General features: G+C 37.4%; 1 protein-coding gene across 2 annotated transcripts in view; it reads right to left on the minus strand.

The window, feature by feature from the left end:
• UNC5C (unc-5 netrin receptor C) overlaps window positions 1–22,636 on the minus strand; it is a 428,091-nt gene that overhangs the window by 86,893 nt on the left and 318,562 nt on the right. For both annotated transcript variants that reach the window (XM_043972822.1, XM_043972821.1), the window contains exons 5-7: window positions 20,060–20,240; window positions 16,592–16,759; window positions 9,571–9,735 (exon numbers count right to left, since the gene is read on the minus strand). In XM_043972822.1, coding sequence (XP_043828757.1) covers window positions 9,571–9,735; window positions 16,592–16,759; window positions 20,060–20,240 — 514 coding nt within the window. The remainder of the gene's footprint in view (window positions 1–9,570; window positions 9,736–16,591; window positions 16,760–20,059; window positions 20,241–22,636) is intronic.

The raw sequence follows: 22,636 nt of genomic DNA on the forward strand, positions 1-22,636 counted from the left end.
CATCCATGTCTCCTCATCCAGGGTGAGGTGAGTAGCCTCCAGAGAGAAGATATCCAATATGTCCTCTTCAGGTATTTTTACATTTCACGAAGCACTTGCTTTCTAGCTGATATAGGTAGAGAACCTTAGCATTTCGGGTAAAAGGGGTCTCATTCTAGTCCATCAATAACCAATCTCCTTCACAAAATAGTTAAAATTTGTTTTCTTCTAGACTATCCTGTGCTTGGAGATCACTGATGACAGAATGGCTACTGTCTCCTGAGGCAATCAATCCATTCCACTTGTCATTGGAAGTTTTTCCTGATGTCAAGTCTAAATTTGCCCCTTTACACCGTCCAACCATTGATCCTGTTTCTGCCTTCTGGAGCCAAACAGAGAAAGTCTGATGCTCAAATCTATGACTTGACATTTATCCCTATTGAATTTCATCTGATTTGATCTTGCCCAGTGTTCTAGCCTGTTGAGGTCTCTTTGGATTCTGATTCTGTCATACAGAGTGTTACCTCTCCTTCCTAGCATTGAGTCATCTGCAAATTTGATAAGCATGCCTTCTAGAATTTTATCCAAGTCACTGATAAAAACATTAAATAGCACAGGGCTAAATTTCTTTGTTTGACATCTAAAGCCCTTTACAATCTAGCCCCAGCCTATTTTTTTCCATGCAAATTATACATTATTTCCATTCATGCACTCTGTGCTCCAGACTAACTGTTCCTCATTAAAAAAAAAAATCCATCTCCTGATTCCGTGCTTTTGAATTGTCTCCAAAGCCTCCAAAACTTTCCTTTCTCACCTCTGCCTACTGGAACTCCTGGGCTCAAATAGCACCTCCTTCAAGAAACCTTTCCTGATTTCCCTCAATTGACAGTATTCCCTCTTCATCCTCATGGCATTGCCATTTTAAAATCACTTTGTAATTTTGTTTAACTAAAATACAAGTAAATAACTTGGATTTGTTTCATATATATATTATGTATATAATATGAGAAAGCAAAGTGTTTTTGAATATTAAAGTATTGCATAAATGTTAGCTATTGTCACTGCGATGTCACATAATACTACATGTGAATATGTTGTATCCCCATTGTGTCATGTACGCTCCCTGAATACAGGGGCTGTTGAATTTTTGTCTTTGTATTCCCAGTGCCTGGCAGATTTGGGGAATATGGGATAAGGTTTTTTATGTCACTGATACAGTAAATTCTCAGTGGGGAAACCCCCACCCCCCCACCCTCAGTGCAGTACAGATCAGAACATGTTCTGCAACTCATCATCTGAATGAGCTGCCTGGGACACTGAGAGAGGTTAAGTGATTTGCCCAGGGGCTCACAGTCAATATATTTCAGAATGAGGACTGAGACCAACTCTCTATTTGCTATATCATGTGGCCTGGTTCAGAGCAGGTAGTTAATAAATGCATGTAGTTTGACTGAGGCACCTTGCTGGATTTGGAAAGAAGATTAAGCTAATACATTCTTTTTTGTTTTTGTTTTTGTGGGGGCAGTGAGGGTTAAGTGACTTGCCCAGGGTCACACAGCTAGTGTCAAGTGTCTGAGCCTGGATTTGAACTCAGGTTGTCCTGAATCCAGGGCCGGTCCTTTATCCACTGTGCCACCTAGCTGCCCCCACGTTAATACATTCTTACACTACCCAGTCTTTCCCCCGTTGAAGTGGTCTTATGGAGAAGATCAATAATCTACCAATCAAACAATAATGGCATCCCAATCTCTACCCAGAAGCAAAGGCACTGGACACAAGAAGGGAAGTTATTAGGTTTTATAAATAAAGCAGCTGGTTCCTGGCAGCCATCAATTAGCTTGTTAGACTACTGGCCAAGCATAATCAATAGATTAAATGCCCTGAACCTGAACCAGTAACATCTTAAAATACTCTATGAAGCTTTCCCCACTTCCACACTGACCCATTTCTCAATTCCCTTGGAGTTTATTTCCAGAAGCCGAGGACCTTGCATTTATTTTCACATATTATTCTGCTCAGGGGGTTCCATACATGCTCATCTGGTTACCCAGGGTTGTAATTTCTTTTTGGTATCCCTAATTTCAAAAACGAACAAAAAAAAGTTTTAGAGGAAAAAATCAAAATATTTTTGTTGCATCAAAGAATATAGTTCAGTGTGTTCAATATGTATTTACCCAGCAAAACACGACTCACACAGATATAATTATTAAATTAACCCCTTTCTTCTGGGAAGTAGTTTATGGTTGATACTGGAATGTAGATATTCACACTTTCTGTATGATGTCAATACTACTTATTTATTTATTTATTTTGGTAACTCAACTCAGATCTGGTCAGAATTATAGTTCTCAGAAATATTATGTCACCCAAATTCCCCATAAAACTTGAATAAAAATTGAAAGCACGATAAGTGGTTCCACCAAAATAACACAAACACTTTGTTGGTCAGTTATGGATGACTCTGTGACCCCATTTGGGGATTTCTTGGTAAAGATATTGGATTGGTTTGGCATTTCCTTCTCCAGCTCATTTTACAGATGAGGACACAGGCAAAAAGGGTGAAGTGACTAACCTAGGTCACACGGATAGTGGCTGGATTTGAACTCATGAAGATGAGTCTTCTTAATTCTAGACTTGCCATTATTCAACCCACTGCACCACCTAGATGCCCCAACACAGACACACACACATACACACACTGTCTTTCTGAGGGTTCACTGAAATAGTTCAAATTCCACCTTTTTCACACCTTCTGAACCTTTGCAATTCTAGTGTTTTAAACCCCACACAGAGGATCTAGGCAACCTATTGGAAGTCTTCCTTTCTGGCATTTACCATTTGGTGGGGACTAATGTACCACACAGATTCTCCATCCATTATCCTTTGTTCTTGTTGCCCTACCAGTTTATGCTTTTCTGATAATACAGTACTAGAAAGCTTTACTCTACCTTTTAGTATTTTGTGGTAGATAGACTTTTAAAAAAAATTGTTCTCTCTTTAAATATGTATCAACAAAACCCAGAAACTCTTCTTCAATATTGCTGAGATTATATTACTATCATGATTGCAGATAGAAAAGAATATTGAAAACTATTCTACTGGCTTATGAGGTAGCAGGTTTCTCATAACTGGGGCACTTCAGAGAACAAGGATGTTCTATAGATGATGCATGGGACTAAGTGACCTTTGAGATACCTTCCAACTGTGGCATTCTATGATACTCTAGTCCAATTTCCAAATCTTATGGGAAATTAAGGGATTGATTTATCTAAGAGTACTCTGAGTTAGGGGCAGATATAAGATTAGAATTTAGATCTAAAAAAAAAAATTCCATCTACTGAGGATGATATTTACCCTCTGATGCTCAGTCATCCTTAAGAACATTAGCCTATATGGAGATGAGATTATTTTTGATGTCTACTTTCTTTAAAAATAACATTGTGCTTTAAAAAGCAAGGGAATAAAAAAAGTGCAATTTCTTTCCAGGACATTAAATACCTTGACTGTTCTCTAATTATTCCTTAATAATTCATTCTAATTAAATAGCACCAGTTTCTAGATGTGCATAAAGCAATTTTGAAGGCTTTGTGGCAGATTTTCCCAGTATATGAAATCTTCTTTAAGGCCACTAAATTTTTATTCAGAGCTGAACTAAATATGTAACTGAATATATACTTTGATATGACCTAAATTTATACGTAAAAAGTGCCCTGAAAGGGAAAGGAGGACGTTTAAAACTGTTTTAACATTTGTACCAGGTCCATGAAACTCAAATAAACACACTATAATATTGCTGTTTAACTTTTTGGGATCTTTTTTATATGGAAACTGCAAATCATGAATCTAGATCCCTAAACTGGCTTCAAAATAGTTGGTTAAGTATTCACATATAGCCATTAACCAGGAGTATCCCGCTCACTGGACTAATACAGTTAGATCAAGCCACACTGTCACACATGGAAAAAAGCCAAGAACCATCTTAACGAAATGGGTATAATGTCACTGGTGGCAAAGTACACCAAATACAGAGATCCTCTTTATCACCATGCTGGTGTCTTTATCTCTTGAAAATGCTATCTAGTTCAAAGTAGTTGAAAGTTACTTTTGGTTGCAGAAGGAATAGGCTTCCTATGTCTTATACAAAGATACCAAGAAGTCTGAAAAGGAATTTTGGGGAGGGAGGTATATGTGTGGAAGATATCTTGTTCAGGGTCCTAATACAAGATGCATTGCCTGCAGATGAGGAAATTGCCTAAGCTGCTTCCCTAATTCAAATATAAATATTTTCCTGGTCTTCCTGTATATCTGGAATATCACAGTCTCTCAATGAATCAAGATTTGCATACAAAAAGAATAAAATATTTCTGTTGGAAAAGAGAGTGTTCTGATTGCTACATGGGATTATATGGAACTGACATAAGTGTTTCATAATAGTATGGTTCAGATATTCAAGGAAAATGCATCTAATATTATTTAAAAGAGCAGGAATAGAAGGAAAAAAAAACAGAGGGTGTATATCCCAAATTCAGCTCTAGTGCCTAGGGAATGCTGAAAGATCTGGAGAAAAGATTACAGTACAATGAGCAGATCTTCTATTTGTGGGATGGGATCAGGAAATGGGGAGCAGAGAGGGGGGAGAGACATTAATGAAAGGACCTGGAAAAGAATTATAAAAGACAAGGCAAGAATAGTTGTTATATTCACTGTGGGAGGGAATGTCCTCATCGATAAAATGACAAATCCATTAGAGTAATGAAGCAGATGATGGATGTATTATTGAAAAATTTGATGTTAGGAAAATATATTTTGTTTCCTTTCTACTTTAAAATTCTATGGAAAAAGTATAGCACATGTAATTTGGGAGGGAATTTCAGGTGGGAGTGAATAGGCATGGTTTAGCACAGAACCTCTAACTGACCAGTCTTTGATAAAGGATTGAGCAAATCTAATTTTAAGAACAGCCATAATAGCTAACATTTATATAGCGCTTTAAGTTTGCAAAATGCTTTACAAATACTATCTCACTTTTAATAGGAGGATTACTTCATATATCTTGAATATTATGTTGCTATTCATAGATTTTTATCACACTGGACTTTTAAATATAATGTAGCACTGCTTATATGATCTACTTATTTCCTATTCCCCCTTCCCCCCAAGTTCTGGACCATTACTCACACACACACACACACACACACATCCCTAGCAAATATGCTCTATTTTACAGAATTAGCATTTCAATGTAATTTTTATTTGTGTAATTTTGGAGAACATATTGAAAATCCAGTAGACTGAATTTATTCTGGGAAATACTGTCACTAAAAATCTATTTAATGTTGCTATGATTTATTTTTCATTTATGCACATTAGAATCCTGATTTGAAGAAGTCTGTGTATTTATATGTGTCCATGTTTTATCTCCCACTGCTAGATTACAAACTCATAAAGGTTAAGGACTAGTGGATTTTGAGTCAGAAGTTTGAGATTTGAGTCTAGGCTTCAACCTTTACTAAACTTTCAAGCTTTCTGTCTCAGGTTCTCATCTTTGAAATGAATACAGTAATACGTGTATTGTTTACCTCATTGGTTTGTTGTGATTTAGGTGACTTGTAAATCATAAAGCATAATGTAATAAAAACTGAAATTCTCTTAGTATTCCCCACTAAACCCAGTGACTAATGTACTGCAGTTTTAAAAAATAAATGCTTTTTTTAGTAAAATGATTCTAGTCAACTAATATTGACTAAAAAGAAAATTCGTTAATTCCTATTCAAATCCCTCTCTTTAATTTAAAATATATATTATTGATTCCTTTTATAATTATTTCACAGTTGTTTTAAAATAAAATACTTCTGCCCCCTCCAGACTAGACTCACCCTCAGAATGAAGAATAACTAAACTAAATGCCCTGAAACAGTGATTGCTTCTGACAGTTAGACAATCTTCTGTCCTACTAGTCTACTCCTTTTCAGTTGGGTGGTGAGAGGTATGTTATATTATCTGTTTGCATCAGGACCATGAGTGATTTTTCAATTACACAGAGTCTGGCCTCATTTCTATGATCTTTTTCATCTATATTGTTGTAATACTGTTGTAGTCATTGGCTATACTTATATATCATTTCACATATTTCACTATAATGAGTTCATAAAATCTCGGGTTTTTCTGAGTTCTTTGTTTATGTTATTTCAAATCTTCTCAGGTTTCTCTGAATGTTTTGTATATGTTCTTTCTAACTGTAGAGTCACATTCGCTTGTAGAGGTGTGCCCCTGGCCTCATTATGAGCACTCACTTTAGTTTTAGTTATTAGTTACCATGAAAAGAGCTCATATGCTTTGGTATATGTTGCATCTTTGCTTCTGTTTTTTTTTTATTTCCTTGGGGATTTATGCCCAATAAGGGGATCCTTGGGTCAAAGGGTACAAATATTTTTGTCTTTTTTTCCCAGCATAATTCCAAATTGTATTCCAGAATATTTGGGGAAAAAATCACAGTTCCACCAACAATGTGCCTTCTTTCCACAGTTCATCCAAAAGAGACTTTTCTTATTGTTTGTCTATTTGCAAAATTTGAGGGGAATTTATCTCACTATTAGTGATTGGCAACATGTATTTATATGGCCATTTTGAGGTTGAACTTCCTCTTCTGACAACAGGGAAGGACCACTGGGGTTATCCATTGGCATCAATTTCCCATCTATCTTGGATATCAGACTTTGGAAAATGTGATACAAATATTTCCCCATTCTATCAGTTCCTTTCTTCTTCTGTCTTCACTGATTTTATTCATATAGAGACTATTTAATTTTAAGGGATCAAAATTGTCTCAGTCTTCTTTGTGGGGAGAGCCCCACTTGACTCCAGAGTCAGAGAACCTGTTTCCAAATTCCACTTCTTATACATTCTCCTTGTGTCACCTCTGGCAAGTCATTGAAACTCCCTGGACCTCAGTTTCCTGCTCTGTAAATTAAAAAGATTGGACTAGATGACCCCTTGAAGTCCCTTTGGGCTTTAGATCTATGACACGATAATGATTCAGAAAATGTTACTCTAGAAAATCAAAGCCTCTGAAGAAAATAATTTAAGCAGAAGAATTAAATTTGAATACCAAGCTGTTTCAGATATGCAGTACATTTGATCAAGAACTCCCCCCCCCAATTCTGGTTTTAATCCCCTTATTTCAAAATCTGCTTCTGTCTCACATTTTTTTGACTGTTTATCAGTTACAAGGGAAATTTTTCTGGAATTCTTTAAGTGGGGGCAGCTAGGTGGCACAGTGGATAAAGCACCGACCCTGGATTCAGGAGGACCTGAGTTCAAATCCGGCCTCAGACACTTGACAGTTACTAGCTGTGTGACCCTGAGGAAGTCACTTAACCCCCATTGCCCTGCAAAAAAAAAAAAAAAAGGAATTCTTTAAGTGATCATATCTAGATTTTAAAGTCTTAAGTCACAGACATTATGATCCCAATATTTTATGTCAGTATATACTAAAAGTAAAAGCAAGAATCATGTTATCTCATGAACTGAAACAAAGCCAAGTGTTCTCTTTTATCTGTGATGCACTACTTGTTTGTTATAATTTTTGTGAGGGGAAGATATTGAAATATGGTGTACATGAAGGGTAGACAAGATTGGAATCTGAGGAAGAAGACTGAGTTTTAATTCTTATTCAGAACAGAAAAAGGGAAATAAAAGTAGAAAGAGAAAGCAGATGCATATAGTGTCACTGTGGTAATAATACAGTCCATTCTGTTCTGCAACAAGGCAATGTGAAACTGGATTTATAAATATTATCATAAGATGCACCAATGATAAAACATATCATTAAAACCTTCATACCAAAGCTCATACCTGGAGGAGCAGCAGTATACCTCTGGCTAGGAGGTTAATACTACAGCTGTGGTGTTTTCATTGCATCATGTCTAGTTATACATTTGAGTGAAAGTCATAGTAATATTTTCTGCTTATTATGTTGAGGGTCCACACTCAGCAGTAGCAATCCTAAATAATGCAATATACCATCAACATAAAAAGAAGGTCCCCATAGGGATTTTATCATGCGCTCAAAATACAATTATTTGGATCTTTTTTGGCAAATTTGCTTTTTTAAAGGTCCTGAGTGTAAAGAATCCGACAGGCACATGTCTATATAAGCAGAATTTCATAAGTGCAGTAGAAAATAAAATCAGTTTTGCCTTAAATTCTTGAGAACCAAACACTAATTCCTTTGGATGGTTTTCTGCCTGTGGGGGGAAAATACAAATTGTTTTGGTAGACTTTATGCCTCAGGAAATGAATAATTAGTGATGAAAAACATCTCTCTTTGGATGACAGTGCCTGAGATGAGAAGACAGCAGGCTGTTTTGCTAGAGTCATGTGCATCAGCCTGAGTTCAGATTTCAATTCTTAGCACCTAGATCCATGATAAATGGTAGCAAATTAACCAGTCATATAGGAAGAAGGGAAAGGTTAAGGGGTAAAGAGGTCAAACAGCCTCTCATGGAGACAATATATGGTAGAGAGCTCTACCATGCCCTTTTCTGCATTTTTTTGGTATTGAAAATTCCAACCAGGTATAATTTTCTTTATCAAACTCATATTAAGGTTTTCAACACACGATGTCAACAGCCTCAAAATGTTGTTACAGAATTACTCACTTTATTTGGTTAAAGTCCACTGAAACTTGGAGCTAACTCATGAGTGGTATTAAATATACCTGTATCTACATGTTTCCATGTTTATATGTAAACGTTGATATATATATACATATATGTATATATGTGTGGATATACATAATATACATATGAAAATAGTATATAGATGCACAAACACACAGAAACTCAATCCTTTTTCTTCTTGGACGTCATGCCAACCTTATCACATACCAGTTGGGTTTTGATATTTCAATGTTTCTTTGGTTTTTATTTTTTGTATATACATGTATGATATCATCATCAGTAGATTAAAAATATATTAAAAATGCATCTATCTATTAAAGAGAGAGAGAGGATGGAACAGTAGAAAGAAAGCAGGCCTTGTACCTACGAAAAGCTTGGATCGGGGCTTGGACAGTGGCTCTGTCCTGGGGAAGTCACTTACCTTTGCAGTGGCCTGGGCAACTCTCTGAGACTCTGCATTTCAGAGAAGGTGCTGATCTGCTCTGGTAGAAAGGGTTTTCCATAGGAGCACTTCCCTCTATCAATATCCAGTCCCCATCCCTATCTCCCTGCCTCATATAACTGATTGATAATAGCATTCTTTTAGAGCTGGTTTTAACTCATGTATTACCCTGTCGTCCGAAAAAAAAAAAAAATCAGAACCACTGAGACGAGATCAAGTGGATACCTACACAGTAATAGACCTTCTTAGGGTTAGCCCTTTGTAATCTGCCATAGGGAGGATACATTTTAATTCAGAACAGATAGGTGGTTTCCAATGTGTGTATGAGACAGGATGTTATTATGCTATTGATTTTCCCTCCCATTTTTGGATCAAAGAATTCTCAAGTTCTGTTATTTGCCTCACAGCACTCCAAATATTAAAACCTCAGTCTTCCCTCCCTTCTCTTCACTTCCTTCCTCTACTCACTCTGCATACATAGCCCATCTGTGCAGTTCTTGGATTGCAAAACGAGTCCCTCGCAGTCCTTGCCTCCATTCTTGGGGGCTGGTGCCGAACACTCTCTCCTGCGCCAATGTGTACACTCTGTTCCACAGGTCGACCACTTGCTCCATGCTGTCCACCGACCATCCACTAGCACACCCGCACAAGCACAAAAACAAATGTAAAAATAGCATCACTCAGGGAAATGTAGAAGTATCTTGAATTTGGGGGTGCCTAGTCTTTTCTGTAAATTGGAAGGGAAAGAGACTTTGGTTATGTTTCCCAAGGACCTTTTTTCATGCACCTTTTCCCTATTGATAAAGCCTATGATATCTTCTATATTTGATTTGCCATTTTACACGTATTCCTTCCAATAAGCCTTATTTTGCAGAAATCGTAATCTTGACATAAATGCTGAAGTCATATTGATTTTTCAGGTTCAGTCCTTTAGAACCACATTTTCTTCTGTGTTGTGACAGGCTTGTCAGCAACTTCAGTGAAAATAAGCCCAGATACTGATATTTTCAAGGTATTTATACATATATGAAAATACACAAAATAATAAATTACTTTAGGGTTTTGCTTACAATGCTCCCTGTATGTGTCCTAGAAATGCAAACAAAGAGTTGAGAATGAAAATATTTTTGTTACTTATAGCATAGAAACAGGGCCAACATGGTAGTCATAGTAACAGGCTTATTTTGAAGGACAGATTAAACAATGCTAACAGGTTCCAGAGATAGAAGGGACCTTAAGAGTCTGAGCCTCTTATTTTACCAATAAAAAACTGAGGATCAGAAAAGATATTGGCAGAATCAAGATTTGGTTTTCCCCCCACCAACCCAAAATAACTTTTTATTTATTTTGCATAAATTTTGAGTTTATATGCTTACCTGCTATTCACTCCCCCACCATACCCATTACCCCTGCCCCTAGTAGAATAAAAGCTCCTTGAGAGCAGGAATAGTTTTATTTTGCTTTGCTTGTCTTATGGATCTTGGGTATAATATATTTACTATAGTGTCTAGTACAGTGACTGGCACATTAATAATCACTTATTGAAATGAAAGTCCTAAGGTGACATTCCATCAGAGCTGGGATTTGAACCAAAGACTTCTAACTAGGGATCCAGTGTGTTCTATCTACTCTCTGACTTCACTCCCTCCCAACAGCTTTGAGATTTCCAAAAGGTACTACAAAAGGAACTTGAGGAAGTTCCACTAAGCACGTGCTCAGAGCATTTGTGTTGTCTGCGGCCAAACTGGACTGGAAAGGGGAAAAGGAGCTTAAAGCTTAGAGTTTAGGACTAGAAAGGAATTCTGAGGTCACCTAGCCCAATACTATCATTTGATAAGTGACTAAACTGAGTCCTCAAGAAGTGAAGTGAATTACCCAAGGTCAAGTGGTCCAATGGAAAGAGCCCAAATTTGAAGTAAGAACACCAGGGTTTAAATCTCAGCTGTTACTTATTATCTATGTGATATTGGACAACTGTTTATTTTAGCTTCTGGGGCTCAGTTTCCTTATCCATATAATGAGGGCATTGGATCAGATGGTGTCTAGTGTCCTTTCCAACTAAACCCATCATCCTGTGATTTTAAGTGGGAAAGCTAGAATTTGAACCCAAGTACTTCTACTACAAAACTAATACTAGTGGGCCTCTACCCTCCTGCTACTCATCACAGATTGTAAATGTCATTTCTGTACGGTGGATCTCTTGGATCTTCTTTTTTTTTTTTTTTAAGTGAGGCAATGGGGGTTAAGTGACTTGCCCAGGGTCACACAGCTAGTAAGTGTTAAGTGTCTGAGGCCAGATTTGAACTCAGGTACTCCTGAATCCAGGGCCAATGCTTTAACCACTGCGCCATCTAGCTGCCCCCTCTCTTGGATCTTCTAACACATACAAGCAGCAAGAACTAGTACTTAAATGTCACTTTTCCTACTTTGTTATTTAAGTCCATGCCAACTCGATTCAATTCAGCCAACATTTATTAAGTTCCTACTGTGGGTGGCTGTAGTGGTATTATTGGGTAAACTCCATGAACTACTTTATGATAGTCACAGACCCATGCTCTCTGTTTTTGCTTTTCTCAAGTTGCTGCTTAAAAAGAATTCACACCCCTTGAATCCTCCAGCCACCTCCCAGAAATAAAGCAAACTCATGTCCCTTCTTTTACAAGTCCTTTCTCCTTTCCACTGTTATTATTTTTTTGTTTGTTTGTTTTGTTTTGTTTTTCCGGACAATGAGGGTTAAATGACTTGCCCAATATTACAGATCTAGTAAGTGTCAAGTGTCTGAGGCCAGATTTGAACTCAGGTCCTCCAGAATCCAGGGCTGGTGCTTTATCCACTGTGCCACCTAGTTACCCCTGCTCTCTCTCCTTTCCACTCTTATAGAATGTGAATATTATTCCACCCCAAGTACTCTCCATTTAAACAGGTCTACTGGCTGTTCTTTGTATAAAACCTTCTATCTTCTCCCTGAACCACTGCACAGGTGGTCTGTCATATATGGAATGCATGCCAAGATCACTTCAGATTCTTAGAATACCTAACCCATTTTAAAAGGCACCTCCTATTCAAGGCCTTTCTTGATCTCCCTAGTGTCAGTGACCTTTCTCTCTTGAAATTCCTTCACTCATACCTCCTATTTGTCACTCTGGTTATATTTGTGTGTGTGTGTGTGTGTGTGTCTTTTTTGTGTTTGTTTGTTTGTTTAGTAGAATATGTATTTTTTGTCTTATAATGGTAGTATCCTAATTAATGATTACTGATGTGGTGGCAGTTTTTTCAAGACCTCTTTCTTCCTTTGAAGTATCTTTAGCAAAACTCTCCCCAGGGGGGCAGCTAGGTGGCGCAGTGGATAAAGTACCAGCCCTGGATTCAGGAGGACCTGAGTTCAAATTCAGCCTCAGACACTTGACACTTGCTAGCTGTGTGACCCTGGGCAAGTCACTTAACCCTCAATGCCCCACAAAACCAAAACCAAACAAAAACGAAAAACTGTCCCCAGGAAGGTCAAGGGGGCACTCAGGTTTTTTTTTTTTTTTTTTATCTAGCCCTAGCCCTTTCTCTTTCTCTTGGTGTATTAAACCCACTCTGTCCCAAGGGACATTAGGTCCCTCATCAGGGAGTGGAATATTCAGACCATAAGATCTTAAAGGGACCTCAGAGGTCATCTAGTCCAGTCCCCTCATATTATAGCTGGGGAAACTGAAGCCTACAGAGTAGGTGATGTGGTGAAGGTCATAGAGGTAAGTTAAGTGTCAGAGGTAGGATTTGAACCTGGGTTCTCTGATTCTATCTCTAGGGTTCTTTTGGCTATACCATGCTATTAAGTTCACCTGCTGTATGTCTATTATTAGCAGGACTATTCCAGGGCCTGAAATGATGCATAGATGTTGACTTTGAGCCTTCCTTGACTCCCTTTATAAGAGTAAGGGGCAGCTGAGCAACCTTTGCTCCCAGGTAATAACCAGTTTCTTTAGAAAATTTTGTCTCATGTAGTCATCTTGTAGTCTTACTATATGAATCTCAGCATTGATTGACTAGTCCATTAAAGTTAATATAAAGCTAATATAGGTTAATGAGGTTTGATTCCACTACAGCCTACTACTCATCATGGGGGCAATGACATAGCTCAGAGGATAGAGCACTAGCCCTGAAGTTGGGAGGACTTGAGTTTAAATCTGGCCTCAGACACTTACTACCTGTGTGACCATGGGCAAGTCACTGAACCCCTATTGTGTCTAACATCTTGGGCCATCCCCAGTCATCCCGATGGTATCTTGCCACTGGACCCAGATGGCTGTGTAGGAGAGAGGGAGCTTGGGGACTTTGCACAGCCCTCCTTCACTTAAATCCAATTCAGTGCAAGTCATGACATCACCCTGATGTCATGGTCCTCTTTGAGAATGAAGGACAAACAACAAAAACAACTCAACATGAACATCTTGCTATCTGCTCTTCCACTAGACTCTTTTCTTAATCAGACACAGGACTCACTTAACCCTAGACCTGTAGAGATCATCCTTTCACAAGGGAGAATTAACACACAGTTCTGAGACTCCATTCCCAGGCTGAGCTGTCCTGATTGATCAATGGATAAGAACAAACCTAATCCAATAAACTTAGTCCACAGAGACCAGGCTTTATATCCCATCTATATAACCACCAAAACAACTGGTTTTCGTCCCCTTTTCAAAAGAGGTTGTCAATCCACTGCCTCTAAAACTCCATTCACATTTCCTATGAGTATCTATGCCAAAACCACTTTCTCATGCATATTATTCTCACTCTATTTGTATATAAACTTTTAAAAGTTTTATAACTAGTACTTAGTACAGTGCCCGGAACATAGTAGATACTTAATAAATGATTGTTTATTGATGGACACGTTCAACATGGTTGGAAATTCCCAGTGATAATGAAGCTGAAAGAGCATGGTAGAATGGTTGGCCATGGTGATTTCTGTCTTATTCATTTGTAAAATGGGGATTAGTAGAACTCACAATTTTGGGGAAATCAGGAAGGCTACAAGGGCAATTTACTTAACCTTAGTTTTCTTATGTGTAATATGGTGATAACAATTCTAGTTTGAAGGGTTGTTGTGAGGCATCAGTGAGACAATGTACCTAAAATGCTTTGCCAAACTTTAAGGCGCTATCTACCTTTTGAGGATTGTTGTTTTTCATAATATTATTATTGCACTGCAAGATTATTGTGAAATGAGTGCCATAAAAACATGAGTTGTTTTAAATATTATGCTTACTTAGGCTTATCACAAACCACAGATAACCAGAAAATTAGGAATGCTAAGTACTAATGAAATATCTATTCTCTATCTCAAAACTGAATATATACAGCATCCCAAAATCTTTTGTTTGTTTGTTTGTTTTGTTTGTTTTTTTCATGAGGCAATTGGGTTAAGTGACTTGCCCAGGGTCACACAGTGTCAAGGGTCTGAGGCCGGATTTGAACTCAGGTCCCCCCCTGAATCCAGGGCCAGTACTCTATCCACTGTACCCCCTAGCTGCCCCAGCATCCCAAAATCTTAATGAAGTTTTAAGTTCCAATAACTTCAGATTTATACCCTCAAACTTACCAGAAAAACCCCAAACAAACAAAAAAATCACTTGAACATTTATTTAAATTTCTTTTATACTTATTTGGTTTTATTTCTTTTGTAGGATTAAATAGTTAAATTTTTTCTGGATGATATTTTCTCAGAATGGTGGATTGGTTGAGGAGGTCCTGTTGCTTGACCGCCTTAGTCACCTGATCTATTTCCATTAGATTTTTTCTTGTGGACTTAAGTCAAAATTGTTATGCATGAATCCAAACCTCATTCTTTTGATGATCTTAAGGATAAAAATACAAATGCAATCCTTTTAGTTACTGAGCCATAGCTGAGAAAAGTTTTTATAAAGTTAAAAAATCAGAGTGACTTAGAGCACAAGGTGGTGGCTATGTTGAATTTGAATACTCTTTAATACCTGAATGACCTTTCAAATGTTCTTTTGTGAGTTTGTAGCATTTATGCTTCTGGTTATTAAAGCTTAAAACTGTACTAAACTTTTGTGACACTTTGCCTATATGCATATGCATATGCATGCATGTATATATGTATGTGTGCATGTGTGTATGTGTGTATTATGTATGTGTAGGTGCACACGGGTGCACGCTCATCCATATATCCTCACAATACATACACATACCTACACACATATATAAAAGAATTTCATCTACTTGTATTTGTTATTGTGAAAATCAGAACTTGGATAGGGCAGCATATGAAAAAAAAATGCTGAAGTTACTATGTGACAGAAATACTCTAGTTTACAGAGGAATGGAGTAACATATAGCAAAATAACCAAATGGTTCATTGTGGGAGTGTGATTGCTAGGAGACTCAGGAATCTGTGAAAGTGATAAATGCTGGTCTCTGTGACTCTCCCATCTATAAGTGATATCTGAAGGAGGAGGTCCTCCCTAGCTGTGAAATTAACTAGGAAAATGCAAAATAAGGAAGAAAGGGAAGCAAGGAGCCTGCCTAATGCACAAACGGGATAATCCACTCCTAAATAATTGAGTTGGTTGTATAATTAATTCTCGATTGAGTCGCATGAATTTAGTACTGTAGGGGTTTGAATTATTTTAAAATCATTTAGGTTTGGCTTTGGCATGTATTACATGCATACTCTATTCACAGTATGCATGCTTCTTAGTTGTGTTTGATTTAGGTTAATATTAAATGTTGCTGTCATTCCTTGAACACAACAATGAGATAGCTTAGAAATGAGCTAGGTGGCAAAGAAGCAATCTTGGGATTAGACATTGCTGTGGATAATCTATAAATTAAACACTTCATATGTATAGTTAATTAAAAGTAAGCTGTTTGGTTTTTGCAAAATTCATTATCCAATTCTCAGAAATCTTTCTCAGTTCCTTTAATTTATACCCCAAATTTCTAGTTGTCTTGCCTAGAAGTTGACATTACAGTTATGCATGATTCCTTCCAAATCATTTTCTAAATTTATGTTCTGATTTATTTTCACAGCTTTTTGAGGACCAAGGACTTTTGTTCTTAACATTTTCAGCTGTCAATGATGCTTGAAACTTTTGTATTACAGAGTATTCATCCTGGTTTAAGCTTTGTGGGTTATTGTGGAAGGATTAAATTAACAGATTTTTGGATCTCCTGTTTGCATACAATTTTCCATATTTGTGTGACAATTGAATATTCCTTTTCATCGAATGCTTGAATTTCTCCAAGATAAGAATTATGTGGGAAGATGGCTTTTAAATGATATTTCACAAATTCAGGTCTATCATTTCAAGAGTGCCCTTGAAATAGTCATTATGTAGGCAACTATTTTGCTGACCCCCTCCAAGACACACAGTAGCTATCATCATCCCTAGACCTGAATCCCATCAGACCACACTCACTTCCATCACCAAAAGCCTTAGAAAGGAGGTGGGGAAATATGGAAACCTGATTTACTGACCTGGGCACAATGTTGTGCAGGCTATTTTCTGAACGCTTTGTCCTTCACAAAAGGCCCCCCCATTGAGAGGGGCTGGGTTGGTGCAGGTTCTTGTACGTTTCTGATAACCTCGTCCACATCGACTGTTACACACAGACCATTCGGTCCAAGTGGACCATCCACCATTCACTAAACAAAGGGAGACGATAAACACTACATTATACACATTCTCTGAAATGGTCTAGATAGAAGATTTAAAATGGGATGGATCCAGAGGAGTCATCTAGTCAAACACTGTACTTTATGGTGGTGGGGGGCGGGGGAAGCCTGGAGCGAGCCTTGTACTAAGCGTTTTACAAAGTTGGTTGTTGTTGTTTCCAACTCTCTGTGACCCCATTTGGGATTTTCTTGGCAAAGATACTTGAGTGATTTGCCATTTCTTACTCCAGCTCATTTTATAGGTGAGGAACTGAGGCAAACAGGGTTAAGTGACTTGCCCAGGGTCACATAGCTAGTAAGTGTCTGAGGCTGGATTTTAACTCATAAAGATAAGTCTTCCTAATTCCAAGCCCAGTGCTCTATCCACTGTGCTACCTAGATGCCCCACTTTGATCTTCACAACAACCTTGCTATTCTTATTCCTGTTTTACAGTTGAGGAAACTGAGGCAGACAGAGATAAAGGGACTTGCCTAGATTCACACAGCTAGTAAGTGTCTAAGGCCAAATTTGTACTTAGGTCTTCTAAACTCCAGGTCCAGTGCTGTGATCACTATGGTACTGCCTCACTACCTCATAAGCAAACAGCCATTCAAGTTAAGTGACTTTTCTAAGGTGATACCTATTGTGTCAGGTATCACCTTAGGATAAGTATGTAGCTGTTCTAGCTTCCAGTTTGTTGTTTTATTCCATTACAACATGATGATTTAGAGTCACTGAGTTGTTCTTAAAATGTTGCCATGGAAACAATTCTTCTACAGGACTATGCAAAGACTATGAAGTAAATATGAAAAAAAAAATGATCTTATTTCAGACAGACCATTAATTATCTTTCAAATTATGTACACATTCAAATATATTAATGATTTTGATTCAATTTAGTTATATAAGTCAATTTAGTCAAAACAACAGGTTTGACTTATTTTTCCACCAAGCTGACTAGCTGGTTGAATGAATTAACAGCCAATTAAGTCAAAATGGGAAGCGTGTTATAACTGAAGACATATAACCTAATTATAGCACTTGGATGAACTATTTTGGTAAATGGATATACCTATACTGTACTTTCCATTTGCAGGGCAGTGAGGGTTAAGTGACTTGCTCAGGGTCACCCAGCTAGTAAGTGACAAGTATCTGAGGTCAAATTTGAACTCAGGTCCTCCTGAATCCAGGGCCGGTGCTTTATCTACTATGCCACCTAACTGCCCCTGTACTATCCATTTCTAAAGAATTCTTCCTAGAAAATTTTCCAATAACTTACTACTTGGATAAGGGGGGTTCTCAAAATCTTAGTGGTACCTTCTGGATTTATTAGTGACTTTTAAGAATGGTCCTTAGTAAGTCAATGTAGGGCAGATGTCCCATATTCATCATTTCATGCATCTCAAATGTACCAGAAATTAATTTAAAGTACTTATAAGAAGAACCAATTTTTTATCTGCTTGTTCTTAGAATATTTCTTCCTGGTTCCTCCCTGTTCTTTTTAGTCTCAGACTGCTTGGGTAAAGAGAGAATAGCACAGGGCATGTAGATAGTGTATAGAGAAAGCTATCAGTTTGTTTTCCCCGAGGCTACTTAACCAACTCAAGCTTCCAAGTCCAAGAATATTCAAATGTTACTTTCACCTACTAGCCTTGGGTCAAATTGCCTGTTTAAGAACCTCAGCAAATTGACATTTAAATTGCTCTAAATCTGAACTCTAATTCATGACTTAAAGCCATTCAGGCTCTTGTGTTTGCAACATTCTTGAATAGATCTATGAGAACTGTATAAATACTATATTAGTGAAGAGAGAAACTTGTATCTACATTGAACTCTGATGAAATGTGTTTAGGTCCCACTATCATGTTTTATTTATGATTTGTATATATTATGATCATGCTTTCTTTTCTCCTTTGTTTTATACATTCTGCTAATCAACTCTTTCAACTCGTTTATAACAGACACAGCAAGAAACATCCCCATTGTGATCTAAGGAAGACAATTATTTACAATAAGATATAACCCTTAAATTCATTACCAAATTGATGCTCAGAGTCATCACAGAATTTTAAAATTCTTTTCACAGTCTGTCCTATCACTAATTGGCAGCTAGGTGATAGAGTGGATAGAATGTCCAGCCTGAAGTCAGGAAGACACATCATCATGAGTTCAAATCTGGACTCAGACACTTGCTAGCTGTGTGACCCTAGGTAAGTCACTTAATCCTGTTTGTTTCAGTTTCCTCATCTGTAAAATGAACAGGAGGAGGAAATGATAAACTCTTCCATCATTTTTGCCAAGAAAACCCCAAATGGGTTCACAAAGAGTAAGACATTACTGAACAACAACTGTTCACTAAAATGAGCAGAACACTTAGGCTAGCAGATCCTACCAAATTGGAAGTATATGAATCAGCCAGGTGGTGGATCAGGAACTCCTCTCTGAGGACCAACCCAGACAAGATGGGACAAAAAAAAAAACCCTCATTAATAGGTTGTCCACAGAATGAAGTCCCAGTGCTTCATTAACTAAGTTGCAGAATGGCTGTAATTTGGATTGATGGAAGGAGTACCCAGACCATTGAAAACAGATTCCTGAAGAAATGAAGTATTAACTCTTTCAATTAGGGTTCCAATCTACAACTCCAATGCAGTAATGCAAAGTCCTTTCTAGTGGTATTCAAAACTAGTTATTTCTGTGTTTAATGAGAAAGTTAATACCTCCAACCTTCCCCATGCATCCTCTGAATCACTCTACCAACCAATCACTAAGCATTTGAATATCTGCTTTGTAACCAGAACTGTTGGGGATACAGAAGAAGTACAACATGAGGTATCTGTCCTCTGAGAAATTTGTAATCTATCTGAAGAGGCCAAATTAGCATCCATTGCAATGTTTTAGGTTTCTCCAAACCTTTGAGAAGAGTTCAGGCACACAGAAAATCCAGGAGGTATCTCTATCCTTACGGTGTTGTACTGAAACCTAGTGTGCCCAAAGGCCAGGCTTTGAGCCTGGGCATATAGCTGAACTACAGTCAACTGAGCATACGCTGATTGATAGTATATTGGGCTATTCCAACTCAACTATAAGTAACTACATCTCCCAAGAACCATTCAAAAACATTTTCCAGGTGGGGAGTATGAAGATAGAGGGCTTTATAGGGGTGGGGAAGGGTTTCTGTGGGAGTATTTCATTTAGAACCACGAGGCTGATGGGATTGTTCAGCTTAACAACCCAAATTGGACTGGGATCCCCCAAACTTTGGTAAGACAAAAAAAAAAAAAGCTTACCATAGACTATAACAGTTGCTGTCGTGCTTTTTCTTTTGGCAACAATGTTTTTGGCAACACATGTGTAATTTGCGGTATCTGAGAGGCGAGCCTGCTTTATAATCAGGTTATGGTCAATGGTAATATAAAAATTCCGATCTTCAACAGGATCAATTATTTCTTCATTTTTCAACCACTCCACCTATGGAGCATAAAAAAAATATTAAATAAATCCCCACTTTTCAAAATCTTGGACATTTCCCCCCCTCTTTCTGTTTGCTTCATGATGGGCATTGAAATGTCTCCCTGCCATGATATGCAAATTGGGGGAAAATAACTTAGTGAGGTCATACCAAGTATCACTCACCTGGCGAACATGTTGATTCTGTCTGTACCATATTGCACTCAAATGTCAATGAACCAATTGGGAAATACAGTGTTCAAATTGTTTTCATTTTCCTCTGCAGGTAGCGATGGGAAAACATGTATTGCCAGGTTCAGAACCCAATCAAAAATAATAGGTTAAGCATTTCATAGAACTCAAACCATTTGGTATTTGATTTGTTTACTCTTGGCAACTTACTTCATTTCAGAAAAGAAAATAGGAATACAAAAAAAATAAAGCTCAAAAACATCTCAGATTCCATGTAGCTTTAATAGAACAAAATGTGGGTGATTTAAGTATAAGTTAAGTTGAAACATATGGATTAAATTACCCTGAAAATGCTTTTATTTGAGAAATTGTAGCAAAAATGTGTTTAGGGAATCATTTAAGCCAAAACATTTGAAAAATCATTCTACCCACCCACCCCCATATAGCTCAGCTCATCTATCATCCATACTCAAGAGTTAGATTTTTTTTTTTTTAGAGATAACCATTTTAATCTCGATCCCTATAGAATAAGAGAATGGAGAGAGGAAACGATGTCAGTTTGTTAAAACAATCTTATTGTGTTATCTCCTACCAAGCAGAATCACTTTCTAGCCATTTAAATGGCATCTTTCCTCTCTCATTTAGCCTAGGAAATCAAGCACTTTAACATTTCCTGATTTGTTTTAAGGGTTCAAAGAAGTTAGAGGAACCTTTCAGTGATAGGAGATCAATACTGGTGCCATTTCCTAGGTGTTCAGAAGCACCCCAGACTCCAGAGGAGGTCTGAAAATTCTTCAGCAAATCTGTCAGCATGTTTGATGTAGCACATTTTGAACTTCTAGTTAACTAGGGAACTATATGATGACATTCCTCAAACACAAATTTGATAGATAATTTGTAAAATAGGAACAAACAAAAACATGAGGCAAAAATATGGGTAGGAGTAGTTCTATGCATCGATTGAAGTTTCAAATGCATGCTGATTCCTTAATTCTTAATATGTTCTCTAATTAAAGGTGATATTAGTGCAGACTATCTCAAACAATCGCTAATCCTGGGAATCATTTGTTAATTAGTCTTCAGATACAGACTGACACATTCAGTCAAATACCAGTCAGGCATAAGATCTAGAAAATGCAGAGAATCACTACATCTGGATGTATCTCTTCTAGTCTCCTCTACTCTAGAAAAAGGAGGAGGTGGCTTTAAGGTAATTTTCTAAAAAATGGAAAATCCACTCACAGACAATTGAGAGTTTGCTTTTTTTTTTTTTTTTAGGTGAGGCAGTTGGGGTTAAGTGACTTGCCCATGGTCACACAGCTAGTAAGTGTTAAGTGTCTGAGGCCGGATTTGAACTCAGGTCCTCCTGAATCTAGGGCCAGTGCTCTATCCACTGTGCCACCTAGCTGCCCCGAGTTTGCTTTTCTTTATGCCTACCTGGCACTGTTTAACTTATTTAACAAGGTGCCAGCAAAGCCAGTGTCTATTAGTAACAAAGGTAAAAAAAAATAGTTATATACTACAGCATTCCCTGGTTTCAAGCCTGGTTCCACAGGCCATCTCATGAGCCATGTATTCATTTAAAGTGTTTATATAATAGACGGAAGCCCAAGAAATGCAAGGGACAGGATTGCTGAGATTGAGGTGGGGAGAAGAATGCAATTATTTGGTAGAGAGGATCTTTCTTCTCAAACAGAATTACAAATTTTCATTGAGGGTCTTTTAAAGTCAGAATTAACATGTCAAAAAACAGGGTCTGTAAAAGGTTTTGAATCTTGCAAGGGCTCATAGACTGGTGATAGCAAAATTATATTCTTGCAATATATTTCACTAGCAGAATCCTATTGCAAAGAGAAAGAATGCCTTCCTGTCATACTAAACAATATCAGTAATGCTATCTAAAAGCTAAGTTTTAAATTATGACAAAATGGTAACTCAACAATTGCAAACATGTATAGAGCAAAATGAGAATATTATTCCATGATAGCTGCAAGAAGATTGATGCTAATCTGACTTGAATCACTTATTTGAATTTTTCTAGAAAGAAGAAAACAGATTAGATATTTCAAATATCTTCTGATCTCTTCTAGCATAATCCTAAAGGGTACAATGTAATTCCCAAGGCACCACCATAAGTTCTTTCACCTACAGAATTTCCTTCTCCCTTCTCATAGAATATTTCAGACTATACTACAAGGGAGAGCTTTCCTTTCTTTTCTTCCATC

This window comes from Dromiciops gliroides, chromosome 6 (genome assembly GCF_019393635.1).
Source record: "Dromiciops gliroides isolate mDroGli1 chromosome 6, mDroGli1.pri, whole genome shotgun sequence".
Lineage (NCBI taxonomy): Eukaryota > Metazoa > Chordata > Mammalia > Microbiotheria > Microbiotheriidae > Dromiciops > Dromiciops gliroides.